Source organism: Sciurus vulgaris (genome assembly GCF_902686455.1).
Source record: "Sciurus vulgaris genome assembly, chromosome: 10".
NCBI lineage: Eukaryota > Metazoa > Chordata > Mammalia > Rodentia > Sciuridae > Sciurus > Sciurus vulgaris.
In genome coordinates, this window is record NC_136470.1 from 9892013 (window position 1) to 9914918 (window position 22906).

The 22906-nt window shown below is 46.2% G+C and overlaps 1 protein-coding gene across 1 annotated transcript in view; it reads right to left on the minus strand.

Annotated features, from left to right (window-relative positions):
• Positions 1-18610, minus strand: part of CLIC6 (chloride intracellular channel 6) — an 80681-nt gene extending 62071 nt beyond the window's left edge. The window contains exon 1 of the mRNA XM_079154936.1: positions 16912-18610. Coding sequence (XP_079011062.1) covers positions 16912-17934 — 1023 coding nt within the window. The 5' untranslated portion in view covers positions 17935-18610. The remainder of the gene's footprint in view (positions 1-16911) is intronic.
• Between the last annotated feature and the right edge of the window lie 4296 nt (positions 18611-22906).

A 22906-nucleotide genomic window follows, 5' to 3' on the forward strand; every position in this document is an offset into this window, starting at 1 on the left:
ATGTGCTAGCAGAGGTTTGAAGTGGTTTTTGAGAAGCGGTGTGTTAATTACTACCGCTGGTCACTGTAGCTCTGAAGAATACTCACAATCTAAATTTAAAGCACTTGGAATACTGAAAATAGCAACCAAGGAGACGAAGTCGATTTGGTTTCCAAACTGAAGTTCTTAATTGATCTCCTGGATTATTATTTTTGCTTCACGTTATAAGGACAGATAGAACAAGAGCCACCCCCAATCGATTAGGTAATTCTTTTCTCCTGCAGTTGTCTTGCTTAATGGAAGAACTTCCACAAGAGTAGCAAATTTATGACGGACTCCCAGCACAGACAAAAAAGACTGTGGAGCAGACCAGGTCAGTCTACAGTGAAGTGGGATTTCTACATCCAAATGCAAATTTGGCAAACTCCGCCCTGTCTCTTCGTGTTTAAGAAGCCCATGCCACACGGATCTGCTAACTTCCCCGATGCTGCCTTTTTCTCCTGGCCAGGGAGATTTGCGGCTAAGCCTGCTTAGCCAAACCAAAACCTCAGGTTTCATAAGCTTTGGACTCAAACCACCCTGTCATTTTGCATTGGTGAGAGGAGACAAAAGAATCAACCAGGAGTACATAAAATCATTTTATGTATAAAACAGGAAAAGTTGGCTTTTGGTTTCAAAAGCAGGAAAATTGGAACCAGGATTTAAAAAAAAAAAAAATCTGGCATTTAGGAAAATCACAAAAGTTTACTGGAACTGTGTTCAGAGGAGCAACTGTTCCAGGTCTAATGATTAGACTTCGTTTTGATTCCCTGTCATTGCTAGATCCCTACAAGTTCAAGGGTTCCTGGGTCAGAGATGATTAATTTGCTAAATCTGAGCATGCTATGACAATAAGCAGAGAGAGTACCACCCTGTAGAAGTTAGCAACCTAAATGGAGAGTTTTTAGGATACTTCAGACATCACAGAATTATCTGGAAGCTTTACCTTCCCCATTTCCCACTCTGGCTTGCACTGACCCATGCAGAAGGAAGGTCCTTGGCCCCAGGCCCCAGGGGATCAGCTACTCTCCAAACAAGGACAAAGACCAACTGGTTGGCCAAGGCCAACACCCGGCCTCGTTGGAAGGAAGTCTTCATGCCACGTGCTTTCTTTGGCAAATACCGTGACTCTCACCCCACCCTCACCCCTGGGAAAAAAGGAGAGCATTTCCCTAGCCCCAACCCAGTCTGAGATCAGTGTCACAGAACTGTCCCCCAGGTGGAGGAATAAAGGCTCCTGTTTTCAAAGGGGCAGGTGTGCTAAGTGACCAGAAACCAAGGACCCTAATTTGTGGCAAATGCACAGTGGCCACAGTAGTCCAGGGTCAAAGCAATGAGTCACTGCAACCATGCATGCAGAAGACACATCCATACCATGGAAGAAGACTGGGTTCTATATTGGCTCACTGATTATCCCAAGTCTAATCTAGGCGAGCCTAGATTAAGTTAGGCGAGTTAAATAAGTAACGGCCATACCTGTTTTGTATTAAGAGGCAAAGCAAAGTAAGGCTTGAGAAACTGGAATTCAAAGATGAAGCCTCCAAATCTTACTGTCTGTGTAAACTAACCTGCAAATATTTCAGTCATGTGCTAGTAGATAAGTAAATAGGAAAATACTCTATTCAAAAGAAAACGGATGCGATGATAATCCAGCTGTGATCGGAGGTGATGTCATTGGCCTCCAGAGTCTGATCACACCCAGGTGGTGACGTGCCCTCACCAATGGGGAGCCATGAGCTAGACCAGGGAAGGAACCGCCTCATTCTGCCCTCACCTTCATCCCCACAGACCTGTCATTTAATTGAGAACATACAAGGTTGTAGCCCATCCTGCTGGAACCTCCAAATTAGAGAGCCATCAATTGGAAATACACTAAGAAAATCCAGAGCCATCTTTTATAATGGGATGAAGAAGGAGAAACTTGGAAGAATGTTAAGGCCGCAGAACTAGTCTCACTGCATAACTGGACGGCTGGTCAGGATGGCTCACGAAAGAGAAAGAACCTGTTCAGACCACAGGAGGTGGGCCAGGAGATCCTTTCATCCTGTACCAGAAGTGAATCCAAAATGACAAAGCTCTCAAGGAAACATCAGAGCCCACGAAGTCAGGGGGTTGTCTGAAAGCATTGGCCAAACCTAAGAATTTTCAAAAGAAAACCCTTCACGGCCTCAGTCCCCAGAGAGGGTCCCATCTGCTACCTGGCAAAGGCCAGAGGGTGTGTTCTCAAAAAAAAGGAGCACTTCATGGGGGGTGGGAAGGGGGCAAGAATGGAGGAAGGAGGGACTGTATAGAGGGAAAAGAGGGGTGGGAGGGAGGAAAAAAACAACAGAATGAATCAGACACCATTACCCTATGTAAATGTATGATTACAAAATGGTATGCCTCTACTTCATGTTCAAAGAAACAAGATGGACCCCATTTGTTTACCATAAAAATAAGTAAATAAATAAATAAAAATAAAAATAAAAAAAGGAGCACTTCAAATCCCAAATGGCACCAAATGGCACTTTGTTAGAGCACTTTCTACATAAGAAAGTGAATTAGAAATAAAAATCTTCAGTAAACAATAGCAATGTAAGTTTCTATTGGCATAAAAGTGAAAGACTTATTTCCATGCATCTGTGAGAGATGGCGACAAACCTGTCACTGAAATAAAGGCATCCATAAAGATTAAACTAAGGGAGCTCAAACACCTGGAATCCCAGAGGCTGAGGCAGGAGGACCGAAGGTTCAAAGCCAGCCTCAGTAAACTCAGTGAGACCCTGTCTCAAAATAAGGGCTGGGGATGGCTCAGCAGCTTAGCATCCCTGGGTTCCATCCCTGGTACCAGGAGAGTGGGGCACACAGAAGGGGAAAGAGTTTTTTGGGGGGAATTTAAAGGGCAGGGGAAGGGCAAGTGGATCCTAGGTATTTCTGACTCTACAGGGGGCAACATGCCTCAGCCTGTTCCGCCCAGATGTGGGCACCCCGCAGACTTAAAACAAAAATTCTCATGTTGAACTATCGCCCGCAGGTCCTCCTTGGGGAAGGATGTTAGTAACAGGTGGCCTACATTCCAGGGGACGATGGCATGAGTGGGATTTGCATACTGACTGATTTTCCCATGAAGCAGTGATGCCACAGAGGATTATCTGTTTTGCTAAAGGACAAAGGAATGACTTCATAGACATGCTCAATCAACCACAGAACTGGGGGAGGAGTGTCCTGTGGCTCGGAGCTCTAAAGGATGCCTGAACCACCCGAGGGGTAAGAGAGACACCGTGAGTGAAACCATCAGCATCTCCGCAGAGGCGGGAGTCCACACGTCCAGGTGTGTGACCAAGTTCACTGTTTCTACACGGGACCAGGGTGCCTTTGAAGTGGTCGTGGCATGCAGGAAGGCTTCTGGCTTTGGCGAGCTTCTGGCCTTGCAACCCTCAGGACTTGAAGTCCCAGCTCAAATTCTGGAATTCCTGCTTGCGGGTCTCCTTTAGAGATGGCGGGAAGCCAAGCAGGTGGCATCGCCTTTATGAGATTTGCCGCCAAGGTCTTTCTCCCCACGCCCTCTGCCCAAGCTTTTCTCAGCTCAGCGTCACTGTCTCCTTCTTCCTCAACAATCGTGCCACCACAGGAGGAATCCCCACTGGACTTATCCTCCACCCCTTGGTTAGGTGCAGGGTGGAGCTCTTGGGGGGCAGGGGGTGCCCAGGGCAGGCCATCCTGCAGACATGAGAGGCGAAGGCAGAGCAGCCAGGACACACGAGGACGTCTGTGCTGATTTGGAAGCGGTCTCCATTTCGTTAGCAACTGCAAGAAGCAGAAGGCTGAGCCCAAAAACCAGTCAGTGGGCCCATCATCCTTCAGTCCCTTGATTGCCCTTGGCTGCCCCCTAGTGGGCAACAAGATAACCAGCAAGGACAGCCGCACCAACAAACCCAGGGGCAGAAATGAGATGCCCTCCAGCAAAAGCAGCAACCCAGGGAAGGGGCCTCTCTCACGCACACTGAAGAGGAATTAAGGGAGGCCAGGTGGCCCTCATGTCCAAGTCTGTTGGCAAGGGTCACTGCTATATGCTAGCTGATCCCATGACACAAATGATATGCCTCACACAGCCCTTAAGACCACAAAGAAAAAATGCTATGGTAAGTGCAGCAAGACCTATTTTAGAAAAAGAAAAATGGAGTCTATTTTCTTAAATAGATAGAAGGCCGTAGAGTAGAGCACACCTTCTCCAGGGGCTCTGGCCCGTTGGCGCCCAGCCACTGCAGCAGGCCGCCCGTGCAGTGCAGAGCTGCGTCCGTCCATCTGCACGCTGCTGGTCAAACGTGCTATCAGGTGGCTCCCTCTAAGTCTCAGGGGAATCCAAACACACCGCTCACTCTTCTGGTCCTTAGAATCTAGAAATAATTTCATTCATCGTCGCAACTAAATCCAAAGAAATATAGTTAGATCTTAACATTCTGAAACATGGATCTGATCTTTGCAAAAGCTTCCTAATCCTTAACATATTCCCAGCTATATACTGCATTGATCCCTTTTGACGGCCATAACAATTAATTCATTATTAGATGGATTAAGTGGTTGACCCACGTAGCTTAGTTACCAAACCCCATGGCTTCGAGCTTTCAATTCTGGCAAAGGCTTAGTGATGTTAGCAGAGCAGGTAGAATCAAGTCGTAAGAAGTACATGAACAAATAACGTGGCCCCCTCCATTTTTTTTTCTCATATATGAGTTATGCTTGAGAAATGCTAGGGCTATTTTTAATCCTGATTTAATAATATGGCCTGATACCAACTGAAGCTTATACATGGAGATGAAAAGCTCATTTCCTTGTGAAATTCTCACAAGGAATTATTACAACAAAGGACATCTTGTTCTGGAAGTCTGCTTGATAATGTGACCTGTTGTTGTGTACCCCGGTGAATGACGGTCCTCCAATACCCACAGTGACTCAAAAGGAAAACATGCAGGCACCAAATGGAGGGACCAAGATTCCTTTCCTCTGCTCGGCCAACTCCAAACTGCTCTAAACCTTCCACCTTGGCCCTGTCTCTTTACCCAGCCACATTTCACCAACTTAGAGGAAACGTAAGCTAATGACTCAGTCACCAATTGCTGCATAACAAACTACCCCCAAATTTAGGAACCTAAATATTTGTTTTATACACACATTATGATTTTGAGAGTCAGGAAATTGAGCTATGCTTTCTTGAGTGGTCCCTCTATTCCAGTGACACTGACAAAGGTCACTCATGGTACCCATTCGGTGGACAGGCTGGTCAGGGAGGGAGAAAAGGAAGCTTTACACAGGTACCCAGTGTCTTGTCGGATTATCAAATGGAGAACCTGCAGGTGGTCCCTCCAGTGTGGTGGATGATCAATGAATAAGGCAGAAGCTATGTAGCCTTTAGTGACCAAAGCCACCCAGCATCACTTGCACTATATCTACTGACTGCCAAGAGCCATAAAAGTCAAGCCAGATTCAGAGGAAGAAGATTGGACCCTACTTCTCAACAGCAGGCCTGTCAAAGAATGTGCGGCCATCTTCAATCCACCACACTAAGATTCCATGGTGTTCCAAAATGCCCAATCATTTATTAAGACTCAGTTTTTATTAACTCAAACTGGCTTAAGGAAACAATAGCAATGTCTAGAGGAAACAGAACATAAATCCTTTTATATTCAGTGATGGGCAGAGCTGCATATCTGCAGGGCTTACATTGGCAAACATCGATATCTGGAGCAGTTTTGCTCTATCGCTGCCATTCGCAATTCCAAGAATGGTAATATGTTGGTTAAATGGCAGTGGGTAAAGAATGTCCCCCTCCACCTCTGACGTGCTAACACCTCTGAGCTTTCTTAAGCACTGAATTCTGTCTGGAGAGTTAAATGACGCCAAGAAACCAATGAGTAGAACCCAAATCTCCATCCAGTCTGATCAGTTATGGAAGCAGGGCTGACACCATCTGACTTGGAGTTAAAAGAACAAATTTGGGGTAAAGATCATATCTTTCCAGGGTTTTTCGAATGCACCTCCAAGGCCCTGACACCAAAGGTACCAGAGAACCGTTAATTTTTTTCATTTAGGAAAAAGGCCGGCTGTCCCTGGATCTCCAGGCCATGACACCTTTGCTCCATGCAACCTTGGAAGGACATGGTTGCTGTGAGATGCCCAGTGTTTTGGACACACTGTGTGGCCACAGCCCTATGAGCCTGAGCAGAGCATCCTTGTATGTCCCAGCCTGGGAAACAACCATGATCTCCCTGCTCTGCCTCCACGTCCCTGATCTCCCCCAGGACTCATTATGGAACATGGGTAGTTAGGGACACTGCTAGGGGTGCATGATGAGCTTCTGCCTGCTGGACTGTAGCATCTATGTCCCAAAAAAGTCTAGAAAAATGCAAGCATAATGCCTGAAGCAGAGTGACTCTGGTCTTCTCTGCTCTCGGCAGCTGGCCACCCTCTTTGTGGAGAGCCACCCCCACATGGAAGGCAGAACCAGCTCTGCACGCACACACTTGGAAACAGAAAGGGGGCCCTGTGACTCCTGTCTGCTTTGCATGCATTATGTTTTTTCTTCTTTTTTGGAAAAACAGAGATGGCAGAAATGAGCAGATGGAGTGAGCTGGGTCGCTGGTCAAGGCCCTCCTTGCATCGGCACTGCAGTGATGGGCCTTGGTCTGCCCCTCCCCAGGCAGGTCCTCAGCCACTCTCCCTACTGGGGTCTCCTGCCACAGACACAGAAGCGGAAAGGTGCTTTTCCACATGCCACAGCCCTTCAATCACTGTCCTCTGACAACCAGTGTCTGCCAATGCAATTTGACTCAAGTAACGCCACGGGTTCAGATCAATAGAGGCTAAGGGATAAAAACTCACATTCTACAAACACACTGACCACCCAAATCTTCCCACCTGGCCTAGAAGCCATGCTTCTCCATGGTGGTCACTCAGGTACCCATCCATGGTACAGATGGAGGGATAATACTGTTCGACCTGCAGCAGATGGCTGTCCCAGCGATCTAGAGTCTAAAAGTCCCCCCTATAGTTTGGATCTTAAATACTCCCCAAAAGCCCGTGTACTAAAAGTTTGCTCCCCAGAGTGGCGCTGTTGAGAGATCATGGAACCTTTGTGGGGGGTGTTAATGGGAGGTCTCAAAGGTGGCAGTGGAAGGACAGAACCTTCCTCTTCCTCTTTTTAGCTTCCTGGCCATGCAGTGAGTGACTCCACTCCATCAACTGCTCCCCACCATCATGTGCTGCCTGGTCACAAACCCAAGAGCAGCAAGGCCAAGCAGCCATGAACTGGAATCTCCACAGCTATAAATCAAGCTAACTTTTCTCTTTCTAAGTGAATGTATCTCCTATCGTTGGAGTGACATGAGTGACCCCAAGCTGACTGACACACCCCTTGACCATGGTTTCTTCTCACTGCCAGCCTGCCCTTTCCACCTTCTCCAACAGCCCCTGTGCTCCTCCTTCCTTGCACAATAAAGTAACTGTTCCTTTCTGCATCGCTCTCCGGTTTCCAGAAAAGCAGTGGCTGTGTGTGTTCTAATCACGGCTGCCCCCTGACCCCCAAGCGCAATGTCTAATACTTGGAAGGTAACAAGTAAATGTCTGTTTTAAATATGCACTGTGCTAACCAATCCTCCTGCCAAAAGACACATGGGTCTGCCATCTTGGAAATGGCTTCTCCAGGCTTGGGCCCCCAAACACCATAATGGCAGTTTGCAAAACTTCTCCCATGGCAAGAGACTCAACTTCTATGTGAACAGCCAAGCACAGAAAGGGAGAGAAACAGTGAGTTGAGGGAGAATCCACAAACTTAGAAAAAATTTTGGAATTAAGGAATATTTTTTAGACTGATTATTTCTTGCACACACATAGAGAATTAAGACTTAGCCCCTGCAGGCTGCATGAAAGTGTCCATCAACACTGCCTGTTTCTCAATGGAGCTTCCTCCTCAGAAGCTTCCAAACAATCTTTAAGAGTTGAGTATTCAGTTCGCCCTCCCACTCAGTAAACATGAGTGCTGAGGAGTTTTCACGATCCTGCCTGGTTCACTGGACCTGTGGCAAAGGTTTGTCATCATTCTCTGTTTTTCGGTTCACTCTTTAAGCACGTGGAAGCATAAACAGGAAATCTGTCTAGGAGACATGACCCTAGAGACAGTATTTTGCTATTGATGCATCACAGAAGATGTTTTTCCGATGGTTTCAATTCATGGGTATCAAATTTATTCCAGCAGAGGGCACACAAGATCAAAGTGGTTTGCCTGGCATTTTCCAATGGAGTCATGTGGGCATGACACGCTCCTACTATCCACACAGTTTAAATTCTGTTAGGAGCTCTCAGCCTTTAACACAGAGTTAAATTGTGAAAGGGCATGTGCTTGCTAAGATGTACCTGATAATTAGAAGAAAGGGAGAAGAGCACGGCTGGAAATACCTAATCCCTCAGGATTTAAGAAGTTATAGAATATAAAGAACAACAGAGCCTTTAAAGGCTCCAATGAACAAAGCTCAAGATCACAAGAGTGGCCATGCAGCCTGCGCCTCCTTTTCCCACGCTTCAGTTTTGAGAAATTACTGAGACCCCGAGAGTGAATCACCCCAGTGCAGTAAATGCACTCCCAGAAAAACAAAGGGAACACATATGTCAGACAAGGGTCTAAATTCTTTACCATAAAAATCAAGAATAGAGTCAAAAAGCCAACTTGAAAATTAAGCAATGGATATAAACAACCAGCTCACAGAAAACAGATACTGATAGTTAAACATATAAAAGCATCTTCAATCTCACATATAATGAAAAAAAAAAAACATGAATTAAAAGACAATGGACATCATTTCTCACTTCTCAGATTCAAAGTTTGGGTGGGGAGATGGAATAAACGTGGCACAGATAAAGGGCCAGAGGAATGTCACCTGGTATTGTCTCTTTGAAGAGGAAATTGGAAAAGATTATCAAATTTTAAGTATGCAAGACCATTTCAAAGAATTTAACTCCGATATTTTATCGTACATTTGTGGAGAGATATTCTCTACACCATCGTTTAATGATCAAAAAGAGGCAGGGACCTATACATCCACCCGGGAGGGATCAAGTTTAGAGAATACCCACACCAAATACCATGAAATTTTAATGAAATCCTGAGAGAGCTTTAGGCACTGGGAGGGAATGAGTCCCAAGATAGAATATTAAAGGGAGAAAGCAAGAGAGAGAGCAACATATTTTCAGTGCACTAGTAGTCTTTTGTGGAGGAAAATAAGTAGATGTGGGGTCTTTAAAATGTGTCCACAAATTCTTTGACTTTTCTTTTAAAGGGCAGAGTCTAATGCCACTCTGTCCATGGTATGGGCTTAGTGACTGATTTCTAAAAGATGAAATAGAGCAGAAGTGACAGTCATCAAAGACGTGGTGGCTTCTTTCTTGGTTTGTCTTAGATCCCTGCTCTGGGGAAGCCAGAGGCCATGTTGGGAAAACACTAATGCAGCCCTGTGGAAAGAGGCCCCGTTGATGAGGAACCAATCCTCCTGCCAAAAGACATGTGAGTCCACCATCTTGGAAGCAGGTCCTCCAGGCCCAGTTGGTCCCTCAGACAAGACCACAACCCTATCTGACATCATAACTGCAACTCCTTAAACCAGAACCACTCAACTACCTGGTCCCAAATTTCTGACCCAGAGAAACTCTGAAGAATGTCTGTTGTTTTAAAGTTTTAAGTCTTGGAATAATTTGTTACCCAGCAGTTGATAGCTAATACAATGAGGATATTTACATACATAACTGAATATGCATGGAATATTTCTGGAAAGAGATAGTTAGTGGTTGTCTAAAGGAAGGAAAAACTGGAAAGCTAGGCCTCCCAGGTAGCCAAAGACACATTTTCACTGTATTATATCTTCTTATGTGTAAGTCTTGTTATTATTGTATTATCCTCCAAATAAATGTTAAGTACATTCTATAAAAGAATCCCATGGACCACATGAATGTATTGTTTCAAATTCTACATGAACACATTTAATGTATATTTTATTTTTACTTTGATTAAATAAAACATGTGGACTTCATAAACAAAATACATTTCTAACTATATATATGAGATATATATATATATATCACATATATAAGATATTTAGTGTCTTAAATATTTCTTGCAGTGCTAGAACCCGTGGGTTCTTTATTCCATAGCCATTTTCTTTTTTACTTGTAAAGAAAACTCTGATTCTTTAAGGATGTCAATGCATCTTGCCCAGAGTGATGAGTCAAAGTTGGTCTTGGGGGTCAGCATACCTCTTCTTAATGGGCCCAGCAGTAAATATTTCAGGCTTTGTGGCCCACAGAGTCTCTGTCACAGACTCAATTTTGCTGTTGCAGTGAAAGCAGTCATAAATAATGCATGTAGGTATAATTAAGGCTGGGTCCAAAAAAAAGGGGAAAAAACTTTATTTATGGGCACTGACATCTGAATGTATTTCCTTGTGTCATGAAATAGTCTTCTTTTGCTATTTTCAACCATTTACAAAGGTAAGAAGCATTCTTAGGCTGCAGGTGTACAAAAACAGCTGGCAGGCTGGATTTGACCCGTAAGCCATCATTTGCTGGCCCTGGTCTAAGTCAGACTTGTCCTCACCCCTCCACCCCACCTGAACTCCCAATCTGGGTGCCTGGAAAAGGCCTGGAGGGGGCGGGGCACAGAAGCCAGGTCCAGCCAATGGGCAGAAGGGAAAGTCCCCTCCAGTTGTGGGGAGGTGCTCCTCCTGGTTGAGAGGGACAAAGCCCCAGCCCTTCCCAGCTTCCTGCTTCAGGTGTTGCTGATGAAGATCTGACCCAGAGGCTAAAGGAGCCAGCTTTTGATGATGAAGGGAGAAAGAACACACAGAGTCAATTTGTGCCCTCCGTGATGTTGCGGCTAAATTTCTGCATCCTATTTCTTGTGTGGTAAGAATAAACTTTGGTTTAAATCCATATGTTTTTGGCTAACCCACTGACCGCCACCAAACACTCCTAACCGTGTTCTTCCCAGCATGAAGGTGCTCCCGCTGCATGCCCCTGCAGCCTCTCCGTCCCCCCACGCTCCTTCCCTTCACCAGCACGAACTGTGATCTCCCACGTGCCAGACACTGTGCTAAAGCCAAGAGAACAGCGACGGATAAAAAGAGCATGATCTTTGCCACGCGGGCTCCAGCCCAGTGGAGATGCGCTGCACACACGAGGTCTTACCCTGCTCAATGTCCGCCCCTCCTTCACAACAGATGAGGATGTGAACCTCTCAGTTGAGGTTCACATGAGGATGGACCTTCTCAGTTCTTGCTGCTACAATGTGAATGTGTCCCCAGAAGTTCACATGTTGCCAGCTGAACCCCAAAACTCAAATGTTAAGGTATTTGGAAGTGGGGCCTTGTTTGGGAGGTAAATAAGACTAGACGAGGTCAGGAGTGGGCCTTCGCGGTGGTATTAGTGACTCTAGAAGAAGAGGAAGAGGAAGAGATCCTGGAGCAGTCTTGTCATGTGATATCCCCCTACCATGTTATGATACATCTGGTCCTCACCAGATAGAGGCCAGGGAAGGGCTGGCGCCATGTTCTTGGACTTCCTGCCTCCAGATCTATGAACTAAATAAACTTCTATTCTTTATCAATTACGTAGCCTTGAGTATTTTGTTATAGCAACAGAAAACAGACTAAGACACTTGCCAATATGCTCCAAGATATCAGCCTGGTTTCCAACTCATGGCCCTTCATGAGTATTGAATGAGATGGACCATAGCCCAGTGCTTCAGGTTCCATGCTTCTCTGAGGATGGAAGAGATGGTAGGCTGATTCCTGATACACATTCCTTCAAGTCCTCGGTTTTTTACCTGGGCATGTGAAATGAAAGGGTAAATTTATGCACTCAGAGAACCCAGTGTAGTATTTCTGAAGATGTCCTGCCAACTTCAGATGCTCCAGGAGATAGGATAGCTGAGTGAGCCTCAGGGAGAAAGGCTGGCCAGGTGAGACCAAGGACATGAAGGACCCCAGGAAGGACTCATGCTGAAGGCAAGGAACACAACTGCTACCATGGAGCACACGGCCATCAGCCCACACAGGAGCGGGAGCAGTGGCCTGTGCACAAGGCAGGACAGAGCCACAGGGCCGAAGCCCCCAGATCTGAAGCCCGGATGCCAAGACATCTTCAGGGAGGAAGCTGGTCCTGTGCCTCTTGCAAGTGGCACTGGACTGGGATAACTGAGCCGTGTCCGGGTTTTGCTTCTTAGTCGCTATCACCTTCAGCCATCAACATCCATCCAACCACCTACCTGTTGTCACCAAAAAGCACCAACCGGGAGCCCCCTGCTCGCCAGGTGGTGAGGACAGAGGCAGTTAGGACCTGGCTCTCACTCAGTGTGGCAAGGGGTGCCGTGCCCCCAGCACTGGGCCCACACCCGTGCCTTCATGCATGAAGTCAGCAATCTGTTCCATCCTACCTACTTTCAGCATGAGTAACTGTACAGATTTCATACATGTAATTTACAAGTGGATTTTATATGATAATCAGAAAAAGCCCACAAAACTGGTTTTCAGGGAGCACCAAAGGCACAGAAGCCCACCCTCACGTGTTTCCTTTCAGAACACCTGGCAGCCTGTGTGGGTTAGGAAAACAGCATGTCTCTCTCGGGAAACAGCTCTCTCCCGGGAAGACGTGCACAGCAAACCACAGCCAGCTGGTCCACCTGGGGTCCCTCAGCACCGGTCCCAGACGCTCCTGAGGACATGTGGGGTGGCAATGCATGGCAGGTTCTTTGTTCTCTTTTTGGCATTTCTGGGTGACAAAGCTCACTCGAAGGCCATGTCTTTCCCAAGTTTTATTTTGTTCCGTCAGGACTGTTTTACCTCTTTGAAGAATCCCAGTGTGATGGCAAATGCAAGCCATCTCAGCAACTTGTTCTAGTTAAACACGGAATGTCCACAACACAGTTTAAGAAATTCCTAGACTGTAGCCCTGGATCACTCCCCAGTCACAAAAAGAATTTTTTTAAAGTCATGCACAATTTTCCAGGAAATTCCTGTCTCCGAGCACCCCACCCCTGGCCCCTGCCTCAAAGTGCCCGGGATGAGATTTCCAAGGACTTCGCTTGTGCGCATTTGTCTGTGGATGTTGCTGTGTTGTGTTGCCACCATGTTGTTACCCTTTGTTGTTGTGAGTAAAGAAGGAAAAACCTCTTACTAAATGTGATTGGGGGGTTGGATGCCTTGTAATTTGATGACATACTTAACGCTTCTTTGAGGGGAAAAGAAACCCAAAATTTAGCACGATCTGCAAGTGACTTGCCACAGGATCCTTCAGGAGGACTTGCTGGGCCTGTTCTACATGATTCTGGCTCTTTTACAAGAATACAGCCTTGCATCCTTATAGAATAAAAGGAAACGGCGGGTTAATAAAGGATGTTTCTCATAAAGACTGGGAATATAATCTACTAGGTGGCTAAAATCAGAAGGCAATTCGAGGCAATTAGAAGTACAATTACATGTTCCGAGGTCCCTTTCTGGTATATTTTTGTAACCAATATGTTTGTTTTTTAAAAATAGGAAGAAATGTAAAAGTTCACAAATATAATGTGGCTTAATTAATTTTAATATGCGTTTCCTGTGTCCTCATCTGAAGGCTGGAGGGACATAGGGAAGAATAGTGCAGTACTCTTCCTATAGAACAGTTCTGTGAATTCTGTGTTCCAGCTGCACCACAGAAAACCTGCCGTGACAACGAGTCCCACACTATGTATAAGGATAATGCACACTTTAAAAACCTTCTTGTTAACCAGGTGTGGTGGCACATGCCTGTAATCCCAGAAGCCCGGGAGGCTGAGGCAGGAGGATCACGAGTTCAAAGCCAGCCTCAGTAACAGCAAGCAACTCAGGATACCCTGTCTCCATACAAAAAATACAAAATAGAGCTGGGGATGTGGCTTAGTGGTCCAGTGTCTGAGTTCAATCCCCAGTACTAAAAAACAAACAAATAAACAAACAAAAAAGTCTTCTTGTTAAAATTTTTAAAAAGGTAAAATAAATAAATAAATGCCAATGGGGAGGTGACCCCACCCACTATGAGTACTTAGCATCTGTACAAAACCCAGGTGAGATGTTCACTGTGAAAGACAGACTCCACCTCAAACAGAGCCTCGAGAAGGAACCTAGGAAAGACTAAATCTGGCAAAGAAATCTGACCCAGGTTAAGGATTTTAAGTCAATTAGCACAAACCTGGAGGACACAGCAGTCTAAGGTCTTTTGCTTGCTCATTGCTTTTGGGGTCTCGTTTGTCCGTCTGCATTTCCCTTTATTTTTATGGAAAATGATTAGTGGGATGGAAGAAACTGAGATGCAATACTGAGATGAGGTACGTCTCAAGAGAACCTCAGAAGTTCACTGACTCACTGTTTGCTTCCCTACAGGAAAATAAGTAAATAAGCAGGACAACAGGAGACCAAGCCTAGTACCCCATGGAGGTCACTCCTGAGCAGCAGTGAGAGGAAAAACTGTTTTCACTTTTCACAACTCTTATCCCCCAAAGAATGGAGGTAATTAGGCACCCAGAGGAATTTTCTCTTTAAAAAGAAATGGAGACAGTCTCCAAGCGGAATCAAGGGAAGCTTAGAGGAGCTGAGCAGATACAACAACAAACACCCAAATTTACACTATGCTTCTTTCAAGCCAAGCAACGCTCAAAGTGCTTTATGGAATCTATTCTTGAATCTCCACAATAACCACAGGAAGTAGGTGCTATTATTGTCCCCCTTTTACCCATGAGACAACAAAGACATAGAAGGGTTGAATTGCTTGCCCAAGGACGCAAAGTTTCAGAGCTAGGATTTGATTCCAGTCCCACTGGCTCCTAAGTGCATGATTTCGATTACACTATACTCACACAGATAGCCACCCATTCAAACTTTCCCCACGATCCACAACTGCAGTCTGTCCCAGACCTAATGATGCATTTCACACAGTCCAGAAAAGAGACAAGGCATGTGAAAGACAGTGCCCTGTGTGTGTGTGTGTGTGTGTGTGACGTGTCCACACAGGGGGCTCCTCATCCAACCCAGACTGGAGATGCAAAGCTTCCCCAAAAGGGATGAAGTCCACCCTGAATATTGGACATGCAGCAGATCATCAGGAAGCAGGAAGGGACGGGGGCAGGGAGTAGGGGACATGGACAGGACTCCTTTTGGGCAGAGAGCACAGTATGTGCAACATTTCAAGGCAGGAAGGAATGTGATTCTCTGAAGGGTTATAAAGTACTTCATTGAGGCTGATGCTGCAGTGCCATGGATGACAAAGGGTGGGGATCCCAGCAATGCCCAGGGAAGACGGGACGGAAAGGGGACAGGATTAAATTAACATCATGAAAACATCATGAAGGGTTTGTGCCTGGCTCCGGAATATGGGTTTACCTGAAATTCTGCAATAAACAACTAAAGAATTTTTACACTAAGAAGCAAAATGATTGGGTTTTTCCTGGCTCACCGATGATTTGGAAGGGACTAAATTGAAGAGACTAACACAGAAGCAGAGACTAGGTAGGAAGCTGTAACACGAGACTATTTGTTGGAATCCTGTAGCCATGCCACCAGAGCAATGGAAAAGTTCCTTAAACCAAGCGGATCTGAACCACCCAGCAGAACACACCCAGTTTTACCGCCACCTTCCTAGGTGTTGTGCCCTTGGGTCATGCCCCAATACATCATTTTACACCTTCTTTGTTCTAGTATCTTAAAAAAAAAAAAAAAATGCTAGGAACAGCTCCCCTCAGAGGTGAAGAAACAAACGCCTGCTCCTTCCCAAGTTCTTTGCCACCCAAACACTTCTTGAAATTCTGATTCAATCACTTTGGGAGCCCCTCCCTTTACTTATTAAACTCTGCCTACATTTCAGCCCAGAAGGTTTAGGCCCTAACAGGCTTCTATAAGCCTGAAAGTATTTCTAAAGGATTATGATTCAACCTGCAATGCACATTCTTGATCTTATTATCTCCAGTTTCCCAGGGGTCTGGCCAAAGGTCTTCAGAATGGGCTTTTTTTTTTTTTTTTTTTTTTTTTTAACAAAGCTCTTGGTGTGAACAGCTACTGGACTTTGCCCATGTATTTTTGGAACCTTGTAAAAACAACTATTAAAACTCAAAACTTCCTTCCTCTTGTCTCCTCCATCAGTTCTCTACAGACTCCTTCACAAACTAAATCACTGCCCTCCTTCCAACTGAAATGAGACAGAATGTCTCACACACACACGCGCGCACACACACACACACACACACACACAGAGGCAGATGACAATCAAGTCACCGGCCTCTTGCACTCTTTCGAAGTAAATGTTAAAATGTTCAATGAAAAAGCAATAATATGTAAATAAGTTTCCACTTTCCTCCCAAACGCATATTATCGCATATTATCGGTTCTTTAAACAGAATTCCTTTGTGGAACTTAAAACTGTTGACCAGTTCTGGACCTTGGAATTTGAGTCCTGGGGCTACTTCTCACACTGATCCTACCTGTTTGCATTGTTTCACTTCAAGGATCAGAGCTTACTTTGGCAAAAATCCTTGGAACACCAGTTGGGCGTGTCACTTTTTGTTTCCCCCCTAATTAATTCTTTAATAACCCGGCGACCAGGAGGGTCAGTTAGGATTTTCAGGGCAAAAGGCAGTGGAATGCTGACCCCACGTCCGCACTCCCCTCCGCCCTTGCCCCAGACCTCCCCTAAATGCTCCCGCAACTCTTCTTGAAAACCTAGCTGTTCCACCTCCCTCTGGCAGGTGGAAGCGCCCGGTGACAACCAGGACAAGAAGGGACCTCCCCGCGCGTCCCTCTTGGAGCCGAGGAGACCAAGAATAAAGATGGGAGATGGCGTCTAAAACTTGGGAGAAGCGAAATTTACCTTGACGAAGAGGGTGATGTCGTGCTCCTGCCCCGGGTCCCCCTCCTCCGACGCCTCGCCGTTCTCGCGGCGGCCGTTCACGCGCGCCGACTCCTCGCTGCCCTGCGCGCTGCCCTCCTCCGCCAGGTGGTTGCTGAGCTCGGTCTCGGGCCGCTCGACCCCCATCTCCTCGGCCGCCTCCCCATCCGGGCTGCGGTCTGGGGGCTCCTCCTCTGCCCCAGCTGCCGAGACGTCCTCGCTCGGAGCCGGCTCTCGCCGCTCCTCCTCCTCCTCTGTCTCCTTCGGGCCCCCGCCCGGGTCCCCATCCTCGCCAGCACCTGCCTTCGCGTCCCCAGGGACCGCTTCCTCGGACCCCACCTCTCCCGTGGCTCCCGAAAACTCCCCCGGGTTGGGACCCCCAGTTTCCGCGACAACGACCTCAGTGGTCTCGGACTGGGGCTGGGGACTGTGCTCCTGCCGATCCTGGGGCTCGCCCTCCGCCCCTTGCGCGCCTCCCGCCAGCCCCTGCGTGTCCATGCTGTCCCCTGAAAGTTCTTGGGCGTCTATGGTGACCCGCGGCGCCTCCAGCTCGTTCCCCGCCTCTTCCTGCTCCGCTGAGACCCCGGGGTCCCCGGGCTCCCCCTGAGCCTCCCGTGCGGCCTCGCCCTGCGCGCCCGGCTCCCGGCTCGACCCCGCCACCTGCGCCTCGGCGCCCTGCGGGGCGCCCTCCTCCGCCTCCGCCTCGCCCTGCGCTCCCCTCGGGCCGCGCGTCTCTGTCTCCGAGCCACTGCCCGCTCCCGGCGACAGCTCGCCGGTGCACCCTGAGTCGGGCCCGCCGCCTCCTTCCTCCTTCACCGCGGCCGTCGCCGCCGCGCCCGCCCCCTCTGCCCCGGGTGCCTCCGCCGCGCCCTCGCTCGCCTCCCGCCCCGCCGCCTCCAAGCCCGCGGCCCCGGCTTCGCCGGGTCTCTCCGCCAGAAGCGCTGAGCCCTCGGGCGGCCCCTGGGGACCCGAAGCGCCACCCTCTGGCTCAGTAGCCTCGGCCATGGCCACAGATCCTTGTCCTTGACCCGAGGCCGTTCCTTGAAGCTGCCTAGCGAGGAGCGAGGTGCAGGGGCTGCTGCGACCTCTGCTGTGGACGCCCGGCTCGGGACTCTGACCGCGAAGGTTTCGCGCGGAGCGACGTCCCGTCTGCCCCAAGCCGCTGCGCTGCTTCTCCCGGGCTTAAGGACTTTGGGCTCTTCTTTCACCACTCGTGCTTCTCCCGATTTCCACCCGGACTGCAGTCTTGATGCCGGGCCTCGGAGGTGCAGCGCAGGGGTGGCGAGGGCTGCTTTGCTCCGCACCCTTCGAAGTGCCTGGCCCGCTATCCGCTGCCCTGGTGTTGATCAGAAGTCCTAGGTGCCAACTCCATCCCCCTGGGGTTTGGGCGGGGTTTCCGTCCCCCCTCCCATCTTTGGGTCCTGGGAGCCTGGCCAATGATAGCCTTCCTGTGGCTCTTGTGAATTTTAATGAAGGGTCTGATTTTATTGGCCGCTTGGGTGTTCTCTGGAAGTTTCAAGTTCCATGGACTTTTAAATCACCCCCAGACACACACCCCGGCGCTTAAACACCTCATTTCCCCCTTACCCTTTAAGTGAAGCAGAAGATGTCCACTTCGTACCTTGTGTCCAAGAGCAAGGGTGTATGGCACTGAGAAAAGGAACAGGAGAGACCACAGGAGGCGGCCTTCCTGCTGAGAGGTTGTAGAAGCCTGAATGTAGAAGGAAAAGGAGCCAGCTGAGTTTTCTGACCCCAGCAGGGCTCTGTGATCCATGAGAGGTCTGTCTGTCTCCTCAGGCATGACAGGCACTGGGAGCCCTGCGCTGAAGGTTTTAATCTTAGCTTCACTGTCTTGGTCTCCGAAGCATTCTCTGTGTACCTTGCGGGCCTCCCAGATTTTTTAACTTCATCACAGTTTTGCCCTCAGAGTTGTGTGTTAAGGGTTTGGGAAGCTGGAAGTAGGAAGAAGAAAATCCAAGAGGTGAGAGACAGGAGCTGTGGAATTCACTGTGCTAGGAATATTCCAGGATCACAGACCAGATCCCTTCTCTGTAAAAAGGAAAATATATTTTAAAAGAAGAATTAAGAATTTAGTTCCAAACTAAAACTCGGCAAGAACACACACACAAAAAGCTATAGACCAATATCTCCTAAAAACGTAACTGAATTTTTTTTCAACAAACTGCTAGAAAATAAAATTTAACAGCACACCAAAAAAATCATATACTATGATCAAATTGGTTTCCCTTCAGGGATGCAAGGATGGTTCATCATATGCAAATCAATAAATATGCAGAACATCAATAGAATAAAGAATGAAAATCATATGATCCTCCTACATGGGGAAAAAGCATTTGATAAAGTTCAATATTCCCTCATTTTAAAATCCCTGAACAAATGAGGTATAGAAGGATCCTAACTCAACATAACAAAAGCTATCAATGGCACACCCAAAGTCAACATCTTATTGAATGGGGAAAACTGGAAGCACATCCTCTAAGATCAGGAACAAGGCAAGACCGTCCACTCTCACTGCTCTGATTCAATACAGTACTAGAAGTTTTAACCACAGCAGTTAGACAAGAGAAAGACATACAAATAGAAAGGGAGGAAGTAAAATGTTCCCTGTTTGCAATGGTATGATAGGAAAATCTAAAAGCTGCACCAAAGAACTGATAAACAGATCCAGTGAAGAAACGGGATACAAAATCAACAACAAAAATCAGTAACCTTTCTATACACCAATAATAAATTTGCCAAGAAAGAAAGCACAAAAGCAATCCCATTTACAATAGCTACAAAAATAAAAATATCTAGGAATAAGCTTATCAAGGAAGTGAAAGAACTCTGCAGTGAAATTTACAAAACAGTGATGAAAGAAATTGAAGATGACCCCAAAATGGAAAGGTTTTCCATGTTTATAAATTGAAAGATCTAATATTGTTGAAATGTTAATACTACCAGAACAATCTACAGATTCAATGCAATCCCCATCAAAACAGAATTGAGATTCCCACAATAAACCCACATATGTACAGTTAACTGATTTTAGACAAAGACACCAAAAATGCATGTCACAGGGCAGCATGTCTGATAAATGGTACTGGGGAACTAGACGTCCCCATGCAGAGGATTTGCATTTGATCCTACTTCTCACTCTGCACAAAAATCAACTCAAAATAGATCAAAACCCTAAATTTAAAACTTGAAGATCTGAAACTATTAGAAGAAAATGTAGGGGAAACACTTCAAGATATTGGTCCAGGCAGTCATTTTTTGGATAGGACCTCAAAAATATAGAAAACAAAGGCAAAAATTCACAAATGAAATTACATCTAACTATAAAGTGTCTCCACCGCAAAGGAAATATTTAACAGAGTGAAGAGATGATCTATAGCATAGGAGAAAATATTTGCCACCATTTATCTATAAGAAGGCTAATATCCAGAATATAGAAGGATTTTCTTAACTTGCTTTTTGTGTATTTATTTTATTGACTGTATTCATTGTACATATTAACAGGGTTCAGTATCATATTTCCATACCTTCATCCATCATGTACCAATAAAATCCACTTTCCCTACTCTTCTCAATCACTAGTAACCACTACTTTAGGTTTGGTTTGTTTGGTGATTTTTTAGCTTCCACATATGTTATGGTTTGGATATGAAGTGTCCCCTAGAAGCTCAAGTGTGAGACAATGCAAGAAGGTTCAGAGGAGAAATGATTGGATTGTGAGAGTCTTAGCCCAATCAGTGATTAATCCCCTGGATAGGGATTAACTGAGTGGTAACTGAAGTGATGGGTGTGGCTAGTGGAGGTGGGAATTGGGGTTGTGGCTTTGGGGTATATATTTGTATCTGGCCAGTGAGGTCTATCTCTCTGCTTTCTGATCACCATGTGAACTGTTTCCCTCTGCCACACTCTTCTGCCATGATGTCCTGTCTCATCTGGAGACCTGAGGAATGGAGCCTGCTGTCTGTGGATTGAGATCTCTGAAACTGTGAGCCCCCACATAAACTTTTCCTCCTCTAAAGTTGTTCTGGTTGGGTCTTATAGTCACAGCAGTAAAAAAGCTGACTAAAACAACATAAGAGAGAGACTATATTGTACTTATCTTTCTGTGTCTGAATTACCCAAGAGGGTACCATCTGATTGTAATGTAACAGTGAAGATTCCAGCTGAAGACTGATTTGCCTTCTCAGGTTCTTAATGGCTTTGTACTACCCTGAGACACATTAGCTCATGGTACCCAAAGAGTTCTATTTTCCTTATAAGAGTTGAGGACATCTTGGATGTAGCTTAGGGTAGCACAATTGGCCATTTACCAGGATGCTTCCTTCTGATTCCCATTGACCATCACTGATGGATGACAGACGCTATGGTTTGAATGTGTCCCCCAAAAGTACATGTGTTGATAACTTAATCCTTAAATTCATGTTGGTGGTATTTGGAGGTGGGGCCTTTGGAAGGTAACAGGGTTAGATGAGGTCACGAGGGTGGAGCTGATTGCATTAGTGGCTTTCTAAGGAGAAGAAGAGAGACCTGAGCAAGCGCTCCCTGCTCTCTCCGTGATGCCTCTGTCCCTAGGGTGCTGCAGCAAGGAGGCCCTCTCCAGACACCAACACCTTCATGCCAGACTTCTCATCCTCCAGAACTGTGAGAAGGAAATTAATTAGTCAATTTTTCTATTTATTTTTAATTACCCAGTCTTGGGTTTCCATCATAATAGCTCAAAAAAGACTAATATAATAGGATAGGAGCACAGAGACACCCCGCTTCATGTCACCTTTCTCCAGAGTTTGCCCTACCCGGGAAGGAACAGACTAGAGACATATCTTTGAGTCGATAACACAAAGCAGCAACTTCTAAACAGATGTGTCAGGCACAGACCCTGCTCTGCAGGGGTTTGAGGCACTCAGACAAGGAATCCTGGTGCACTCCCCAGGGGAAGAAAGCAGCCCTCATCCTCATCCCTTAAGGAAGAAGCCAGCACACTCAGCCCCACACAGCAAGCACACCACAGCAAGCAAGATTCATTTACTCACATTGGCATTGGCTCTCAAAATACCATCTTCCTCTCTGTAGGATGTAGAATCATTGACTTTTTAATGATAAATCTTAATAAGCATGTTTAAATTTTTATGTTATATAATTTTGCAATTTATTCATTGACTATAATTAGTTTCTTTCTAAATGAATACAGGCACAATGCTGAAAATACAGAAGACATAAATAACAGAACTCCTTATGACTTCTCTATAAACACATTACCCATGACTAAGTATTTTCTTTCTTTTGAAAGAGAAAAAGCAAGAGATTGTTGTAGACACTGGGATATGAAATAAAAACATTGAGAAAGTCTCTCCCTTTTCAGGGCTTTTGGGTTTGAGCAAAAATAGAGTTAACAATGAAACTAGATAACTTTGGATAACGTTAAGCTTTATAAAGAAAGACACCTAGCCAGCATGTGCAGACACCCTCACATACCAAAAACCCAGACTCCTTCCTCTCAGGCCCCGCTTCCAACCTGCCAGCCAATCTTATTGTCTCCTCCACTCTGTAAAATGAAATAAAAAGGATTTCCCAAACAATGCTCATATTGATCTCAGAGTCACACTTTGAGAGACGTCATCCTAATGCCTCTCTTTACAACTACTGTTCAAAAGGGAGCTCCCACACAGTACTAAGTTCAAGTGCAGATTTCTCATTAGCTGGGATAAGTCCAAAGCAGATTTTTGTTGTTAGTTTTTTTGTTTGTTTTTTGTTTCTGCTTTTTGTTTTTGAATGGGGATACAAGGGGCACTCGACCATTGAGACATATCCCCAGCCCTATTTTGTATTTTATTTAGAGACAGTGTCACGCTGACTTGCTCAGCACCTTGCTTTTGCTGAGGCTGGCCTTGAATGCCATATCCTGCCTCGGCCTCCAGAGAGGCTGAGATTATGGGCGTGTGCCACTGTGTCAGGCCTTATT